Raw genomic sequence first — 18,469 nt, 5'->3', positions numbered from 1 at the left:
TCATACTTCGAAAATGACCGAAAACTTAATATGTATTTTAAACATTCGACAAACAGCTGGTCAAAATTAAACAATACAACAGTTTAGGAAAGTATCCTGAATTTCATAAATAATTGGTATAAAAGTGGTATTTTTAAACTGAAGCGGTATTTTTTAGGCCGGATAGTATTTTTGGTCTGCGTTGGCTTGGTCACTCAATCAAATGAAAATTTGTAAGATTTTAGAGCAGATCGGTGTCCGTGATTTCCTCAATCTAAGGCCAATTTGTAGTATTAAAACTGTTGAAAAATGCGTCGGGGACGAGCGTGGGCCGTGTGAAATGCATGCGAAAGTCTTCGGTGCGGCAAATCAGTGCGAAAAACATCCCAAATGTGCGTAGGCCCCACACTCACTCTCACACACACACGCGCGCACATACACAGCTTTTTCGGTCAACACTCGTTCGCCGCGGGTGCGAGCAGCGCAACACTAACAGTGCCGCGCAGCAGCATTGGCAGCGCAGCGAGAGCGAAAGAGAGGCAGACAGCGGGCGGCGGACAACAACAGTGCGGAGCAAAGGAAAATGTTTTCATTTTTCTAAAGTCGGCGGGTTCCTCCAAGAAAATCGGCAACTTGCTGGCTCAAAACGGTTCGGGAAATCATTAATTATGCCGTTCACGAGCGATTAAGCACGGTGGCGAGGTGAAAAGTGCGTAGCTGGCCGGGCCAGGCCAACAAATTGCAACAGCTGATGCAGCCGCAGCAGCATCTCGAGAAAAGCGAACAGACAACTGTAAAGCGTTCTCTGTTATTGTCGCACTGCAGCCCCGCCCCCGCCCACCGCCCATCGCCGCCCGTCGCCCTCTGTGAATGATTCACATTTTCTTGCCCCTAACCCCCTGGCCCAGCCCCGCCCCGCAAACAATCGCTGCCCAATGCGTGTGCGCAATTAGTTCTTCTTTTTCGATTTCCAAGTGGTTTGCCAAAGTGCCAATCGTGTTTTCTTTTCCCCGTGTCTAGGCTCCAAGTGAAAACCCCCTGAAGTGAAGAAAACTCCACTCGCACACACACACGCACGCATTCGCAGAGACACACGGTGAAAGGAAAAGCGGTGTGCTCCGTGGGCAAACAAGAGTGCGGGAAGTGCAAAAAGTGCGGAAAGTGAAGTGGCGGGCGTCGGAGAGCCGGAGTCGTCCGTCGCAGGAAAATCCGTCAGCATGGATGTCGAAACACAGGAAATACGACAGGTGAGAGCAGGTTCCCCAGGCCCATGTATTTGGGACCACTAAACAGCACTCATTAACATTCCAACTGAGGCTGACACCTACTCTCCTGGCCAAAATGGTGCGCTGAGGTAATGCCGCTCTGCCCAACCACTTGGCGCTCAGTATGCGACCGACAGACACCTACTTGCCATTCATATTCATTCCCATTCGACTGGTTTTAGTTTCGACGGCCAATGCAAACAACTTCGACCGTAGTGGTTGTGTGTGGGGTGTGTGGAGCCGATCGGAAATAATACCTGCAACGTCCATTCATAAACTGCAGCACCGCTGCCGGAAAACCCCTTCGATTGGGCATTTGCTATCGCTTTTCTCGCTCGAAGCGAGCTGCTGTTGCATGACCTAATCGCTAAATATGAAAAGTAGGGAGCAAAAACGGCTTACGCACGCGAAAGCCAGGCGAAAAGGGAGAAACGCCGTGAGCACTCCGCTCCGCGGTTTGGGGCCTTGCGTGCACACCCCACACCGACTTTTCCCCAGCCAACTCCCTAGAAAGTTGGGCTCGAAGTCGTTCTTGGCCAGCAAACAGACTGCAGACTAACCCAAAGCTAATCCCATTCAAACATCCAAACATCGAAACACCCAAGCACCAACCGCTGACTCAAGCGGTACGCTCTCTTCCCTTGTGTTTGTATATTTAGCTTCGGCCTCAGCTCCGCCAGCTATCGTATCGCCCGTTGTCCGGAATGGAATGCCAAACACAAGCGATAGATTATGAAATCATAAAGCCGCGCCAATTCCAATTTGTGACTTTTGAAAACCGCCAGCAGCTGAAACTTTATCACAAACACATGCAGGCGATTCCAAGCGTCAGCATCACATAATTCCCCAAGTCAACTCGTCAATAAACCTTAATTTTAGATCACTTGGAATGCTAGGGAGACAAACAAATAGAAAGGGTATAGCAGAAAAAATAATATCATATGGAAATGAGGCTTATGTCCGAACTTCTAAGTTACAAAGCAGGTGGTGTTTAAGAAGGCAAAACCATTATTTTTAATAGTTAGCGAGGACCCAATGTTTTTAGAATCCGAACTAATTTATCTGAAATTTAAGTCCCATGTTTTGGACGTTATTTTTCAAAGTCGCTTGTGCTTTGCACCGAAATCAGGTCATGTTTTGTTCTCTGCATAAGTATGGTCGATGAAAAATATGCCGTCCATCGCTCATTCATAGTGGGCGTCTAAACCAGCCGCAGTTTATTGTTTTTCTCCGAATTGTTTTTGAAATTTGAGTTTCAGACATTTTCGCCGCGAGCCAATGCAAAGTGCAGCCAGAGCTGGCCGTTTTTCCGTTTCGTTGGCCATTCAAATTATGCTGCGGACAGTTTCTTGTGCTTTTTGGTGGAAAGCGCTTGGCTGGGCAAACAAACAGGTTTTCCTCCACCTGTTGACCAATTCGCATAGTTGCTCGGTCTACGACCTACGCCAACATTGCCACCCGGCCATGCAGTTTTGCCTCCAGTAATTTCTGGCATTTGGCAATAAGCTTTTAATCCGACGCCCAAGAGCAGCGGTCCACGGCTGCACAGGTACACAAAAGAATTGAACCACTTCGATGGGACTCGGATTCTCTGACACAGTTATTGATGACTTCATGCGGCGATTTTGTAAGAAACCCGTTTGAAATTTATGGAATGAAAGCAAATAAAGACACCACAGAAGTCTTGCAGCCAGCGACAAGCACGCCGAAAGCAAAATGAGAATTAATGGATTGTTTGACTCTTTCGAGGTTCGGCCATGTGTAGGTACCCTCTCTGCCTCCACCCAATCTCCTGCTGACCGGTGTCGGCTGTTTTATGTTTACTTTCTTCGTTATTTTAATCCCACCGGCACTTAATGGAGTTCCAGTAGGTAGACAGCAAGTAGGGGATCCCCTGCTTCTGCTCACACCTCCCTTATCAGATAGAAACGCATGTTTTCTAAGTCCTCAGAGAGATACCACTAATTGGCGCACATTTCGTATTGAATTCGCCCGATACAACCAATTTCCGCATCTGCAACGGCGACAGTTTCCCTCTTGAGAGGTTATTTTGATTGCTCTTCCCCAGTTTCAATTAGACCAAGAAGAGGCCATTCGGAATAGAGCGGAATTGTGATTATGAGTGCAGCGCGCAGCGTGCAGCGTGCGGCAACAAGAAATGCGCTGGCTGGCGAAACATGGCAGCACTCGAGATGATTCTAAAAACGGAGCAGGAAAGAAGGCAGGCTGTGGGCCCGCGAGTGGAGCAGAGTCTTTCATGCTGAGTGACCATCGTCCATCCGACAACCAGCGGCCCCTTCGCTTCCCGGCCACTCCCTTCATGGCCCCAAAATCAAAAAGAGTCGGACAGGAGGGTTGGGGCAAACAATGGGAGGCGGCTGGCGGCGCACGCCAAGCCAAACACGAGCGAGTTTATCGAACTCATATTGAAGATTGTACGCATGGCTTCACTTGGCTGCCAGATGCAGCAGGCAGCTGGGGGGACGGGTGTGGGGATGGGGATCGGGGCTGCAGATACAAAGCACTTAAGAGTGCACTAGTTAATTGCCAAGCGAAGGCGCGTCATTCAATCCGCTGAGGACGCAGTTGTAGAGCACTGATTACGCAGGCTCAGCTTGGCCTTGGCTTCGGAATGGCAGTGGGGACCGGAATTGGAATGGGAGTAGGATAGGGTGCAACCTGCTACACAGAATGTTCTCACATTATCGCTAACTCTGTTTCCCATCTGTGCGCATTGCAGGCTCGTCAACGTGCTTCCGTCAAGTGGCTGCTCTCGAAGGCCTTCAACAATCGCGTGCCGGACAACCTGAAGGAGCCCTTCTACCGCGACCATGAGAACCAGGAGCGCCTCAAGCCCCAGATCATCGTGGAGCTGGGCAACGCCACGCTCTACTGCCAGACGCTGTCCAACCTATACTCAGATCCCAACTACCAAAGCATGAACCACTGGTCAATAATACAGACGCTAGCGCGCAAGGGAGTTCCCGTGGCCGAATCCTCGGACATGCCCATTACCGAAACGGTATTAATTCAAACGAATCCGCTGCGAATTGTGAGTGCTGATCTAAAAAGTCGATCTTTATGGGCTCTCCCTAATTTATTGTTTCGCTTTTATCGCCTTCAGAACGCCCACATGTCTGTGATAGAATCGCTGATGGTTTTGTATGCGAAGGAAATATCGTCGGGTGACCGCGTCATGGCGGCCATACGAAGGTGACTCAATCGATTAAATTATTAGCTAAATATACTAATCTTCGTAACTCCTTCAGAATATCTGGCAACAACTATCAGGCGCCTCCTGGCCAGTCCTACGAGCAAGCTCTGCTGGGCTGGATTTCGCATGCTTGCGCCGCTCTGAAGAAGCGCATTATCAAGGAGGTGGACGCCGGACTGCCCGATGAGAATGTGAGTTGCCACTCCCCGTAGTCTCCATCCCATCTTAATTTATTTGTAAATTAACCATAGGGCTCTCGTCTGCAGACGCCGGACATACCGCCTGTAAGGGACTTCCAGGATCTGTGCGACGGCATCTGCTTGGCACTGCTCATCTCGTACTACTGCCCAAAGGTGGTGCCGTGGACGAGTGTGCGGATCAACTATCTGCCGGCCGTCGAGGATTCGATTCACAACATCCTGCTGGTGTGCAACTTCTCGCAGAAGCATCTGCCATACAGCGTGTTCCACATGACGCCCGAGGATGTGACCTATATGCGCGGGTAGCTGCCACCTCTTCCCCCTTTAAACGAGTATTTAATTAATACGATATCTCTTTATTTCAGATCCATGAAGCTGAATCTGGTACTGCTGCTCACGGACCTATTCAACCTGTTCGAGATTCACCCAGCCAAGTGTGTTTGCTACCCCGGCATGGATGGTCAGGGTAAGTGGATCGTTTTTCTGTCGAGCATCCATTCCCCAAACGCTGCACCGCATCGCATCTTTCCCCCAAGACCCCTGATGTCCCGATCTCAACCCCAAACGATTGGCCTGCCTGTGTTTGAGTATCAGTCCGGGGCATGCGTATTGTTGTCCAATTTTATCCGAAGTATCCTTCTTTGCATTTCGTTTGTCTTCCTTTTCCCTATTATTTGCTTAATTTTTACTCTTGATTTAATTAGAAGAATTGGTCATCGAAAGAAAAAGAGAAGGAAATTAGTCATTGCGCGAGGAAAATAAAAGCCTTTTGAGAATTGCACTCAGCTGGAATTGTGAGTCACTCAACTTGTGTCCAGAGCAAACAAAGGTAAAAGCATCCATCAATTAGTCACATAAAGCGTTCTAAGTACCTAGGAATTTAGAGCGCTTCACAGCTCGTAGATTTCGTTGATAAGGCCGCAAATAGGCCTCAGTTTAAGATCAACCGCAAAGCACCTTTTAGGAAAAGATCTGTCAGTGAAACCACAGAGATCCAGCAAAATCTTATTTATGTTTCTGTATAGTTCCTGCGGTCGTTTTCGTTTGTTAACCACCGAGTCCACCGAGAAATTGACATGGAATCATATGTAATCTTTCATCATCTTAGCATTCACCCGATCCCACCAGCAAAAGTAGTGATCTCCAATCCAAATCGAATAAATCAAACCTGTACTTGATTCTCTTTCTTTGTTTATGTGCAAACGCTTCCTCTTGCCACTCGTAACCGCAACAATCCACCAATAATTTGGGTTCTAACCACACTTAACACACCAACCACATCTTTACACTCCCCAAAACAAAACACACACTACATACAATGTGCAATGTGATTCTCGATTGATCCGCTCTCCAATCCGATCCCGACTCGACCCGACGCTGTCCAGATGTCATCGCCCGGCGCACTTTGGGCGCCAACGAGCACGGGATCTGCCATCGAAGGGGGCTCACTGTGCAGCCCGTCACGCCCATTCCCGATTTGCGCAGCGATCTCGACCAGCCGCCGGTGGGCTCGCCTCAGAACCGACCACCGTTCCAAGGTTTTAAGTCAAACTTTTTCTATCCGAGCATTTTCTATGTACCTCAAAAATCCCAAATCTCAATTTTTCCTCCTTCGTTTGTTCATGAATGTGTTTCCATTTCCATGTGTTTGTTCTTTCTTTGCTTGTTCTGCTCACATTGAGTTTGTTTGTTTGTTCGTTTGTTTGCTTCATTGATTATTCCTTGGTGTTTAGCCAAAGAGATCGAATTATAATCATGTGATATGCGATTTAATATAGCCTAAGTACCAAGTAATGTCTCTCACACCATGCACAGAAGCCGAAGCTCTATAATGTCTGTAATAGTGCACCACTCTCATCAGATCAATCAGTAGAATTTGTTGTACCTTAGCGACTGCATTTTGTCATCATAATTCTCTAAGCACCGTGACCGAACATGACTTGACCTATTTGGCAGAGAAATCGGGGGAATCGGGAAAGATGGAAAACATGTGTCCGCAAGTGGCGATCATAAATGTTTGGTGTTGTAGCTTAACCGAAACACTGGGGGCTCCATCTTCCAGAGAGCGAAGGTACTGGGCGTTAGTCACCTGGCAGACAGACTTCCCTGGGGGATAGGTACCGAGTGCTTGGGGGACTGGGACTGTCCAGCTCACTTGGCCACACCATAACCCATCCACGGACTGCGATTCACCTAGTTTCCGCTTTCGAACTGTGTTGTTTGCTTTTGCCCGCTTCCGATGCAACGAGTCAATGAATAACCAACCGAAATATTCAAGTTCATTTACCTCGCAAGCTGAACAAATTGATTTTATTCATTTACGTTTTCTTTTTTCGTTTCTGTGAATTTTCGTATATTTAGTTCCGCACTCGAATTCATTTGGCGGCGGCTTAAATCGCAGATCAACCCCGCCCAGCGAATACCAGACGGTTCAGTCAAACAATTTCGATGGTAGTAATCATGCCGAAGGTAATTTATTTCGTTTATTATTGTTACTTAATTATATGTCTCTACCCGTATTTATTTACATTTAGTTTGTTTGCTTTTGACATGCACAACAGACACAAAATCTTAACATTTATTGGTTTATGATTAAATTTGAATTTCGTAACTTTTCTTTTCGCCACCCACCGACCCGTACACCCGCTTAACCACCAACCATTGCAACTGCTCCCGCCGATCCCGCCGGTCCGCAACGTGCAGCCTTCGTGGTGCACAAGTCGCGTGGCATCACCACACTCGCCTCCATGCACTCGCAGCAGCAGCAGCAGCTCCATCAGCAACATCAGCAGCAGCCATACCACCAGCAGGCACCGCAGCAGCACCCGTCCCAGTCGCAGCTCCAAATCCAGCAGCAGGAGCCCTTGGTTCCGGCCCGCTTGCGCCAGGCTAAAGAAAAGACCAATGTCGAGTCGAAGGCGGACGAGAGAGGTTTGCCAGCTTGCAGCAGTTCATTTTTGCTTCCTTAGACTTGACGTCTTGTATGTGGCGGCAAAACGTTAATTGCTATGTTCCAAGCCCCATTTGGCCTAGCGCCGATTTCTCAATGTCACGTTAACTTTTGCTGATAAGTTAAATTGCTCACATTCAGCTTCTCAACATCTTATTCTTGTCTATCCGATTGAAAACCCTTAACCAGACGTTATGTTTTAAATAAGTAAAGCTTACTTCTGACATCGAAAACATTGAGAAATTGGCCGTTAAATTTTAATTGATTTTCCTTTGTGCCACATACAAGTCCGTACCTTAGTTTGACTTATTATTTATTTAATTTAATTTAATTTATTTACCTTCTTTTTTATGTAACTCTTTTTGTTTTGCCATCGTATCAATCGAACAGGCGATTTTGTCGCTGCTGGTCGACCAAGTAACTGGGAGCAGAGCCGCCGGCCAAGCTTTGCAGGTATGAGCCAACACAGTCACTGTTGACCCAGAGTCGTTGTAGCCGAATGTAGTTGTAGTTGCCCGTTTTTTGCGTTAATTTGAATGCCATTTGGTTTGTGTTATGGTTCAGTTTGGCTTATTACATGTCCTTCGAGCCGATCTCTCTCCTGATCCATTAGTGTTGTGGTTTCCTTTTAGTTTCAGTTCGATAACCCTTCTCAATTTTTAGGTCGTCGCTCGCGCAGGAACTCTTCCAGCGAGGACTCCCAGCTGACCATTGAGAACTTCGGCGGCTCCCAGGATCAGCTGAACACCCTAGGTCGGTACGAACGCGACAGGGAGCGTAAGCTGTCCAACACCAGCGTGGGCAGTGCCTATCCAGTTGAACCCGCTGTGGCCGTGCGATCTTCGATTGCCGATGCTCGGGGCACTTTGCAGTTGGGCTACGATACGGATTCGGGCTCTGAGAAGCAGGATCGGGAGACGGAAAAGTATTCGATGCGCCGGCAGGTCAGGTGAGTCATCTAACCGATAAATTAAAAACCGAAATTAAATATGGTTGATAACAATTTCCCCCTACTTCCCTATCGTTAGTGTCGACAATGTGCCCACGGTTTCGTCGCACAATCTCTCGAATACGGGCAGCCCGTTGCCGGTGGCAAGGCACAAGCAACATTCCAGCGACAAAGACTACAGCAGCAACAGCGGCATGACGCCGGATGCCTACAACGACACGCGTTCCACCAGTGGCTACGACCCGGAGAGCACTCCCGTGCGCAAGTCCTCGACGAGCAGCATGCCAGCGAGTCCCGCTGCCTGGCAGCTGGATGTGGGAGACGACGACATGCGATCGCTGGAGAATGTCAGCAAGCTGTCCACTATCCGCATGAAGCTGGAGGAGAAGCGGCGGCGCATAGAGCAGGATAAGCGCAAGATTGAGATGGCCTTGCTGCGGCATCAGGAGAAGGTAGGCTGTGGCTCAAAGCTTTGAGTTAACCTGAAACTTATTCCGCTCGTATTCGCAGGAGGATTTGGAGTCGTGTCCGGACGTGATGAAGTGGGAAACCATGAGCAACGAATCGAAGCGCACGCCCGACATGGATCCGGTTGACTTGGACAAGTACCAGGTGGGTGTGACCTGTTGCCACCTGTACATACCCCTGCCCCATCTAACCATTCCTCCGAGTGCCAGAGAATTACTGTCTAACGCCTGTGTCTCTCTTTTACCCCCATTTTGTGTCTGTGCCTGCTTCAACATCCACACATACTCACCCGCAACACTTACACAACTCAACACAAAACACGCCCATTAACCCACCGAACAACAATTAACCTACCACCTAATCTCCCGGATGTGGAACGCGCAGCAAAGTATCGCCATCATGAACATGAATCTGCAGGACATCCAGCAGGATATTCACCGTTTGGCCACCCAGCAGAGTCAGATGCAGGCCCAGCACCTGCAGGCGCAGCAGCTGATGCAGGCTCAGCAGATAGCTAACATGCTGAACCAGGTAATCCATCCGCCCGCCACATCCTCGACCAAGAGCCTCTAGATCATGGCAGCAGACGCGCATATTAACGATGGATGTGGAATGCTTATTGTTTTGTGTTGTCCCTGGCTGGGGCTTTAAGAACTGATTAGTGATTACACCCTCAATCATTACCTTTGAATGAACTGCCGTTGTTTGCCTTAAAACATTTATGGCTTTAAATCTTATTCCAAATGCGCGTTTTAATTAATTATTGTCAATGCTGTAATCACTAACATCATTCTTAAATACAACCGCCCAGCCCAGCCCGATATCGATTCCTGTTTACTTGTTAAGAATTGGCCAAGGACTCAGAAATTCCATTTAATGCTCGTTTGTTAACTAACAAATTGTTCTATTTTTGTTATCCTGCAACACACGCAAAACTTGAAACCTGCAACTCGCCACCTGCCCACCTGCAATCCTCACTAACTGCATCCACAGCAGCAGACCTACGGGTCGCAGCAGCACCTGGCCGATCACCATTACCAGCAGCAGAGACCCATGCAGCAAAGCTTTGGCTCATCGCCGCATCTTCCGCAGGCCTACAACGCCCCAGTCAGCGCGTACAGCTCCCGTCCGCCCAGCCGCGATCCCTACCAGCAGCAGCTCCAGCACCAGCAGCCACAGCCGATGGCGATGCCCCAGCCGATGCAGTACGTCAACGAGCACGGGCAGTATATGTCGCCGCCGCAGCCCGCCCACTACATGCAGCAGCAGCCGCCGCAGCAGCCGCAGAGCATTTACAGTGACAACGGGGCGGCGTACAACAACCACAGCAACCACTCGCCCTACGGCGGAGCCCCGCAATATCGCAGCAGTGTAGTGTACGACGACTACGGGCAGCCCACCAACCACTTTTACCTGCACGAGTCGTCGCCGCAGCCCCAGGCCCATCCGCAGCGCAGGACCTGGGCCCACTCCGCGGCAGCCGCCGCCTACGAGCAGCAGCAGCAGCAGATCCAGCCGCCTCTGGTGGATGTAAATGCTTGGCAGACACAGCAGCACCAGAAGCAGAAACAGACGTGGATGAACAGGCCTCCCTCGAGTGCCGGGGCTCCCAGTCCCGGCAGCTTTGTGCTGCACCAGAACGGAGGAGGTGGCGGCGGAGGCGGTGGTGGTGAGCTGCAGCACCTGTTTCAGGTGCAGGCTTCTCCTCAGCACGGCCAACGTCAGATGAGCGGCTCCAATGGCGTGCAGCGCCAGCAATCGCTGACGAATTTGCGCGACAATCGCTCGCCCAAGGCGCCGCAGCAAATGGGAATGCCCATGGGGATGCCTATGCAACACGAGGACATGATGGCGCCGCAGAGCATTTGCTTCATCGGTGACGAGGAGGACGTGGATGAGCTGGAGCGCAACATCATCGAATCCATGCAGTCGACGCGCATCTCCGACTTTGTGCACCAGCAGCAGCAGCAACACCAACAGCAGCTCCAGCAGCAACAGCGGTTGCAGGGTCACAGCGGACGAGGCAGCAGCTCAGAGGATTACGACAGCGGGGAGATGATCTCCAACAAGCTGAACATCACCAGCGGCAACCTCACTTACCGCATACCCTCGCCCTCCCGTCCCTCCATCCAAGCCAACAGCTTCCAGGATCCCCGAGCAATGGCAGCGGCATCCGGCGGCGAGGAGCCGCCCGAGAAGGGCTTCTACATCTCTTTCGACGACGAGCAGCCCAAGCGACCCAAGCCACCACTGCGGGCCAAGCGATCGCCCAAGAAGGAGGCTCTTCCTGGAAGCCGGGACAGCGTCGATAACCAGGCGACCCTCAAGCGTGAATCGCTTAGTCAGCTGCACAACAACAACAACATTGGGATTGGTGGTGAGGATGTGAACAGCAAACCGGTGACCAGGCACAGCATCCATGGCCTGAGCAACTCCAACAGTGTCAAATCCCCTGGCAATGCCACATACAACAAGTACACCGATGAGCCGCCCATCCAACTCCGCCAGCTGGCTGTTTCGGGAGCAGTTTCGCCAACAGGCAACGACCTTCGCCACTTGGAGGACTTGACCAACCAGTCACCGCAGCAGACGATGCAGCAGCCGATGTCGCCCACGCGACTTCAGCAGAGCAGCAACAACGCAGAGGCGGCCAAAAACAAGGCGCTGGTCATCGGAGCAGACCCCACTAACTTGGATCCGGTAAGAGCACAAAATCGCTTTAGGAAATGTTTTCAAAATTGATTTGAAAAACCTGTTAAAAAGCAAGTGAAAACCAAAAAACGAACAATCTTATAAGTGCCTATTGAAATAAAGAGCTATCAGTATTTTTCCTGCGCAGAATCCAGCAGACAAGTTTGGTCGCAGATAAAGTTTCTTAGGTTCTTCCCTATTAAACCTATCTATTCGCTCCCCAGGACTCTGTGGACGAGATGGAGCGGCGCAAGGAGAAGATCATGCTACTGTCCCTGCAACGTCGCCAGCAGCAGGAGGAGGCCAAGGCTCGCAAGGAGATAGAGTCCTCTCAGAAGCGGGAAAAGGAGCGCGAGAAGGAGGAGGAGCGTTCGCGAAAGAAGGAGGAGCAAATGGCTAGGCGAGCGGCCATTCTGGAACAGCACAGACTCAAGAAAGCCATCGAAGAGGCCGAGCGCGAGGTACGACAACATTCGAAATAAGGAATTCCGGCCTGTAACACAAGCTTTGAATTCTCCCGTAGGGTAAAACCCTGGACCGGCCCGACTTGCATGTGAAACTGCAACCCCACTCATCCACCTCGACGACTCCGCGGCTGAGGCAGCAGCGCACCACGCGTCCCAGGCCCAAGACGATCCACGTGGACGACGCTAGCGTGGACATCAGCGAGGCTTCCAGCATCTCTAGTCGGGGCAAGAAAGGCTCAAGCTCGAATCTAACTGGTGAGCAGCTGAACGGGCTCAAAAAGACTAACTTGCAACTCACAACAGTCGATTCCAAGTTTATAAGATATTCGGCCTGCCGAAAGTACCCCTACTTTTGTGTTTTCTAATTTAATTGACCTGCTTTACATCCACCTATATATTGATTTGGTTTATCCCTCTTCCCAATGCTAATTCTTTGAGTTCATTGATATGTGTTGATATTTTGTTTTCGTTTCGAATTTGAACTGAACAGGCTACGGTCAACTAAGCTCAAGTTCAATGAAAAGAGATTACTACAGGGGCTCGCAAGACTCCCTCACTGTAAAAGGTAATTTATGTTTTTCTTATTTTACGTTCATTGCATTGTCCTATATTTCATCCCTTGTAGTTTTACCTAAGTTAAGCATGCCTAGTTACACTTTAAGTTGATTGATTTGTGGTATTTTTCCGGTAGAAGGGTCCTATGATCTAACGATTCGAATCGCACCTCGACTTGATTGTAGTTCTAAGTTTACTATACTTAAAAATAACTTTGGTATTTGGACAACCTATTTGATAAGCCATAACAACTAATCTCGTTCACACAGAGTCACCGGATGATTATCCCAGTACAAGTTCAACTCCGATTGGACGACGGGGATCGTACAAAACTTCCAGAGGTTGGTGATGGATAACACGCCCACTAAGTTCTCTTTTTGTTTTTCCTTGTTTTACTTCCACAAAATTCGCATTCGAACACGCTAAGAAATGAAACGAAAGTAACGCTCAAGCGCTTCAAGTTTTTTATGGTTTTTATTCAACTAACAAGTTTTTATTTTGGTCGAACTACTGATATATGGCTAACAGCTACCTGCATACAACCTCAACTAATCCAATGCACTGTCAGAAAGATTGCACCTGAAGAGGAGAGTGCACCCGAGGCGCGGTTGAGGATACACTAAATCTAGTACATTTTTTTGTTACATTGCCTTAACTGGTTTTTGGGGTCGCTATTTGAACTGATGAATTTTGGTTTTGGGGTCTGGGCGATAAGTTTGATTTACGATATTTCATTTTGTGCCACCCATTCATTTGTGTTACCGAATTGCGAATGGATAAGACTCATGTATACTGATGCACTCGGCTCGCGTCTTGCGTGACCCGACTTGACCTGATTTCAGAGCCAGCCGGCGTAGAAAGGGGCCGCACTCTGTCGCGTATCTCCGTCGCTAAGGGCAGCACGCTTAATTTCCGGGGCCGAAAGTCCAATTCGCTAATGAATCTGTGCGGTAAGAAGCGTTCCAAAGCAGCAACAGCCAAGCTGCCTGCCTGTTACCTTTACCTTTCTCTGTTACCCCAATACTCTACTCTACTCTCTATCCAACTAAGTATTTACCTGTCTGCTACTTTCTATTGATTTCGGATGGTATCTAGTGGTATCTTTTGCTTTGACTTATACTTGCACTTTGGTTCTGGTATCTTTGGTGGTGATAAGTGCTTACTTTCATTTTCTGTACTCTTGTCTTCGTTTTAGTGTATGTACATATTTGAATACTATTCTTTGCTGGTTTGCGACTTTAGTTTTTAACACTATCCCGAGCTCCTAGCCATGATGCGGTGGTTGTGGTGGTGGTCTGGTTCCTTCTCAAGCTTTCTTGTGTTCGTCAGCTGATTTGCGGGGACTGGGGTTGGTTTCTACAGCTTGAGTTTGCAACTGGTTGCGGCATACTTCAATCGATCGAACTTGCTTACTCCACTTGTGACGTACTACTTACGATATGGGGATGGTACTCTAGCACAAAAACACTCACTCAAACATCCGCACCGCCAACACTAATCAGTACATTTGTTCGATTTTAATCCAGATCACGGTCAACTATTATTAAGCTATTAAGAGTTCTACGAAATTGCTTAACTAAATTTTGTGCACACATTCTCTTCTTTTATTTCTCTTTCTTTCAACTCAACCTGTCTGAAAAAACGATTCTTGAAATTAACCAATCAAAAATACTATCAATATTAACCGAATAAACGAACTCATCGAACTCGCCATCCATCCACGTGACTGGTGACTAACAAAAACGCATCGTTACGCATCCATCGAATGATTCCACCACCTGCATGGACTTGGGTGACCCCGTCTGATCCAATACGATCCGATCTGATCTGTTTTGTGCATGTGACCGAATGCCCGCTGAATGCCTCGATTGACACGGACTCCACCCTGCTCTCTTGCTTGCCGGTTAGACACAGATTCGGGACTGGGACGCGCCACTCCGCCGAGGCGTGCTCCGTCGCCTGGAATGGGAATGGGCGCTTCAGGTAGGCATATGCCATCTCCCTCCGGACCGGGCTCTTTGCCGCCAGGTTTGATATCGAAACGTCGCGGATTTGATGATGGATCCAGCGATTTCTCTTTAACTCCGAATTTGAACATGGAATATTCGGGTTTGTATCCTCTCTCTCTCTCGTCTTCAAAAAATAAACAAAACCAAACCATACATGCCATACCAATACTTCAAATCAACCCTCAGTTATGTAATCACCTTCCACCAATCCATACACCATTGGTCATCACCTGCATCGTACTACCTAAGTTGGAGCGCATCCTTATGATTTCAAAGTTTTAAGTGTATTATTTTTCGGTTTGTTCATTCATTGCGAATTGGCATACTTTATGCAGAATGCATTTTATTTATTCGACATGCATATGAGTTCTACATAGATATACAAATTCTAGAGGTCTGCGACAGTCTGTAGAATCCGGTTCTTCGTTTGTCCACTTGTTACGTTCCCTATCGTCGTCAAATCCACGACTTTCGATGGTCAAAAGTATCCCAAAAAATGTGTTCTTAGTGATTTGGAAACACCGCAAGAGCTTTCTAATCCCCAAAACCAGATTGGCCCGATTAACAGCTTCACTTTGCAATACTAAAACTGATTGCAAGCACTATTATTAAGTTTTTATTTGATTTTGAATGTTGCTTCTAAGTTTAAAGTTTATGTGTATAGGAATTTAAGACAGGCTGCATTTTGTTTTTAATTTCATTACAATTTTTGAGAAAGTTTTGTTCTTGAATAATTAATTTTAATATTTGATTTAGTACTCCAAAGTATTTAAAAAGTGGATCCCGTAGATTCACCTGATGTTTAGTTTTCAATCTTGTACGTAGCCTGCATTTTGTTAACTTAACTAGGAGACCTTACAATGTAGCAGCTTGCCATTGACACCAGAAAGTAGAAAAGTATGCGATTATCTTTCGAGGGTTCTAACTTTGAATAACATGCATTCCCAGGTCCTAAACTCTATAAACAACCAGCGGCCAAATCGAATCGTGGGATTATCCTGAACGCCGTTGAGTACTGCGTTTTCCCCGGCGTTGTCAATCGCGAGGCCAAACAGAAAGTGCTGGAGAAGATTGCGCGCTCGGAGGCGAAGCACTTTCTGGTTCTCTTCCGGGATGCGGGCTGCCAGTTCCGCGCCCTCTACAGCTACCAGCCCGAAACGGACCAGGTGACCAAGCTGTATGGCACAGGGCCTAGTCAAGTCGACGAAGTGATGTTCGACAAGTTCTTCAAGTAAGGGATCCTGAGAGATTCCGTCTCATTAGACTTGTTAAACCCAATGTATCCCCCTCCTTGCAGATACAACTCAGGAGGCAAGTGCTTCTCGCAAGTGCACACAAAGCATCTGACAGTGACCATCGACGCCTTCACAATACACAATTCCCTGTGGCAGGGCAAGCGGGTGCAGTTGCCCAGCAAAAAGGACATGGCGCTTGTTATCTAAGTGGCAGGCAGGGTATTTTGAACGGCGTCCATCGACAAGGATGCAAGGAGGAGGCGGCGGCAGCGGTGGAGCAGTTGGGCCAACGGGCGCTTGGCGCCGTCTTGGCCGGAACAACACTATTCTACAAGTTTGCGCATTAAGACATCTATGGAAACATAACAAAACATATACCGAAAGTTATTCTGTAGATCGCGGGTTTTGGTGTTCATCGGGGCATATATATGGCTAATTACTATTTGCACATGTTTGAAGGACAAGAAACGGAATTTACGGAAAATATTGTAGTGATTAATACAATGCGATTGAATATTTATTTTGAATATAAATGCATATATCCAGCCTAAGAATTTATTGTTCATGCAAGCCTGCAGCAGTAGGAGAACCATCTAAATGTAAACAAGGAGCAGATCAGATACAGATACAGATAACAAATAGAACGAACACAGCAGAGCACACTTGGAAAGCCAAAAGAATGTAATGGAATTTTGAATGAATGTATTTTGTTTGCAAACAGAAAGCTCCGCTGAACGACGAGTTGGAGGAACAAATGTAGAAAATCCTTTTATTAATTTGTTTTATATTGTTATGAAGTTATTCATGTGAAATTTTTTCTTTGCCTTAGGCAGGCGGATATGAAATCGTGTATGGGCCGCAGCCAAAGTCGAAACTAATTTTAATGCCACTAGCTATTTATTTTAACACTAATTAATACTTACTTTTTATGCGTATTTAAAAAGGAATAATAATACAACTAATATTTAAAGATATCTATATCTATACAACCAGAAAAAGACTTTTGACTGCTGAAACGGAAATCCACTGTTCTTTTAGATTTCTTTTGCAAAGTCAGATGCACGACGAGCAGTCAGACTCTAAAAAAACTTCACACATTGTAATGCACCCCTTAAGATTAGAGAACCCTTTCGAATGCATTTGCTTCCTATGTTGAGGCTGGCTGGAATTGACTTGTGTAACTGCCATCGACCTTACTTTTAACTCTGTTCAATTACCACTTCTTAGACCGCTCAACCGTTCGATGCACCTGCTTGCACCCTAGTCCCTAACACCACACACTCATCTTGTCTTATAATAAAGCGCTCGATCAATCCACGCTGCTATCTTATAATTTGTCGCGTAAATCCGCTGGCTCTAACTTGTTTCCAAAACGGATATCCCTCCGATATCCGAAAGGTATTTCACACGCCGCAATATATTTCAAAACGATTGACTTTAGATAGCGAAGTGAGGGTAAAACAAAAACTAATAGAGCATAATCCAACTATGAACCGCCATTATGGAGAATCCCGAGAAGATCGGTGAATTTGGGGGATCAGGTTAAAATAAATATGTATATGTATGTGCGTGACGGCGCAGTTGAGCCCTTGGCGCAACTCGCTCCTTAATAATGAATATTAATGAGATCTAAACATTATTATATAAAATGTAATAAAGTTATTGAACATGATTATTTAACAAAGTAGCAATTGGTTTTATTAGTTATTCTAGTTATTAGTTATGTTCGAGTCTTAGAAATAGCGTTTACATTTGGAAGTCATCCCGCAAATCATTGTATCGGAGAACATGCTCCTTGATCTTGGAGCCATCCACCCAGGTGACAAAGTCCTCGAGGTTCCTGGAGACCAGAAAGGCGGGATCCTTTACCATTTCGGGTCCCACCCGAACATGACCGTGTTCTATAAGTTCTGTGGCGGCTTTCAGGTGCTCCGACATTCGCACTGCATGGGAGAAATGTTTGATTAAAGGAAATCTGGTGGGATTGGGAAATAACACTAACGTTTAACCATGATCACGGGCAGACGACGGCGGCAAAAGTGACTGGCAGATATCTTGGCCGCCGTCTCCAGAGTGAGCTGATCGTTGGAGACTCCCATGGCGTGCAGCTTGTTCAGGAGCATGGTGGTGGCCTCCGCCTTGAAGGGCTCCGAGGCGTCCAACTTGGCTATTCTCTCGGCCAGTTCCCGTATCTCCCTGGATAGCTTGTTGTACCTATTAAGCATCAAAAAAGTTTTATTCTGTGGGAAGTGTTTACTTTCCGGTGAAAACTCACTTGGTGTAATCCTCTCTTTTTTGTATGTGAAAGCGCCTGAGGATCTTGTTCTCCTTGCCACTGTTGTCCACCTTCCAGGTGATGAAGTCTACCTTTTTGAGGAGCTTCTGCTCGTGGAACTTGAGTTTGCGAACCATTTTAAGTTATTTGTGTATTTCTCAGTTTTTGTTGACTCAAAAAAACACATGTGCCGCGCAGTGTGACCAGAGCAG

The 18,469-nt window shown here is 47.5% G+C and overlaps 2 protein-coding genes across 44 annotated transcripts; one reads left to right on the top strand and one right to left on the bottom strand.

The window, feature by feature from the left end:
• The first annotated feature begins 86 nt into the window (after positions 1-86).
• Positions 87-17,669, top strand: LOC108022463 (patronin). 43 transcript variants are annotated; one of them, XM_017091375.3, is made up of 24 exons: positions 87-371; positions 1,000-1,226; positions 3,985-4,296; positions 4,369-4,457; positions 4,514-4,649; positions 4,725-4,960; positions 5,024-5,124; positions 6,044-6,196; positions 7,020-7,127; positions 7,362-7,589; positions 7,999-8,061; positions 8,272-8,557; positions 8,637-9,009; positions 9,068-9,169; positions 9,410-9,556; positions 10,019-11,725; positions 11,941-12,177; positions 12,240-12,438; positions 12,674-12,748; positions 13,008-13,079; positions 13,581-13,688; positions 14,647-14,847; positions 15,696-15,978; positions 16,045-17,669. In XM_017091375.3, the coding sequence occupies exons 2-24, from the start codon at positions 1,197-1,199 to the stop codon at positions 16,187-16,189; spliced, it is 5,391 nt and encodes a 1,796-aa protein (XP_016946864.3). In that variant the 5' UTR covers positions 87-371; positions 1,000-1,196; the 3' UTR covers positions 16,190-17,669. The 43 variants fall into 43 exon arrangements, with proteins under 43 accessions (XP_016946864.3, XP_016946862.3, XP_016946876.3 ...); XM_017091373.3 differs by having other exon boundaries at positions 4,710-4,960; positions 10,022-11,725; XM_017091380.3 differs by having other exon boundaries at positions 88-371; positions 4,710-4,960; positions 10,118-11,725.
• On the bottom strand, positions 17,655-18,468 carry LOC108022469 (U3 small nucleolar ribonucleoprotein protein IMP3). The gene is made up of 3 exons (XM_017091419.3): positions 18,258-18,468; positions 17,985-18,196; positions 17,655-17,925 (listed from the first exon to the last, which is right to left on the bottom strand). The coding sequence occupies exons 1-3, from the start codon at positions 18,392-18,394 to the stop codon at positions 17,729-17,731; spliced, it is 546 nt and encodes a 181-aa protein (XP_016946908.1). The 5' UTR covers positions 18,395-18,468; the 3' UTR covers positions 17,655-17,728.
• Between the last annotated feature and the right edge of the window lies 1 nt (position 18,469).

This window comes from Drosophila biarmipes, chromosome 2R, assembly GCF_025231255.1.
Source record: "Drosophila biarmipes strain raj3 chromosome 2R, RU_DBia_V1.1, whole genome shotgun sequence".
In the NCBI taxonomy this organism is placed as follows: Eukaryota; Metazoa; Arthropoda; class Insecta; order Diptera; family Drosophilidae; genus Drosophila; species Drosophila biarmipes.
This window is presented reverse-complemented; position numbering and strand designations above follow the sequence as displayed.